Genomic DNA, 259 nt, shown 5'->3' with positions numbered 1-259 from the left:
CCCACCTGTGTTTGCCTGCCGGGATTTAATGAGCTTCTCCAGCAGCTCGTCAGGGATGGGGCTTCCAGTTTTGTAGTGCCTGGACATGCGCAGCAGCGGCTCCTTCTCCCACACCCAGTTCTCCAGCATCTGCGACGGCGCTTCCACAAAGTCCCGCTCCACGTGCGTCCCGCTGAACATGGCAAACTCCGCCTAGGAGACACGGCGAGCTCAGAGCCAGGCGTCACCTAACCCCGGAGGAGAGCATGACAGGGACGAA

General features: G+C 61.0%; 1 protein-coding gene across 1 annotated transcript in view; it reads right to left on the bottom strand.

Moving 5' to 3' along the window:
* THOP1 (thimet oligopeptidase 1) overlaps nt 1-259 on the bottom strand; it is a gene marked incomplete at its 5' end in the record, with an annotated part of 6,208 nt that overhangs the window by 1,447 nt on the left and 4,502 nt on the right. The window contains 1 exon segment of the mRNA XM_009877391.1: nt 6-209. Within this exon segment, the coding sequence (XP_009875693.1) occupies nt 6-209 (204 nt within the window).

Source organism: Apaloderma vittatum, unplaced genomic scaffold (genome assembly GCF_000703405.1).
Source record: "Apaloderma vittatum isolate BGI_N311 unplaced genomic scaffold, ASM70340v1 scaffold36449, whole genome shotgun sequence".
Classification (NCBI taxonomy): domain Eukaryota; kingdom Metazoa; phylum Chordata; class Aves; order Trogoniformes; family Trogonidae; genus Apaloderma; species Apaloderma vittatum.
This window is presented reverse-complemented; position numbering and strand designations above follow the sequence as displayed.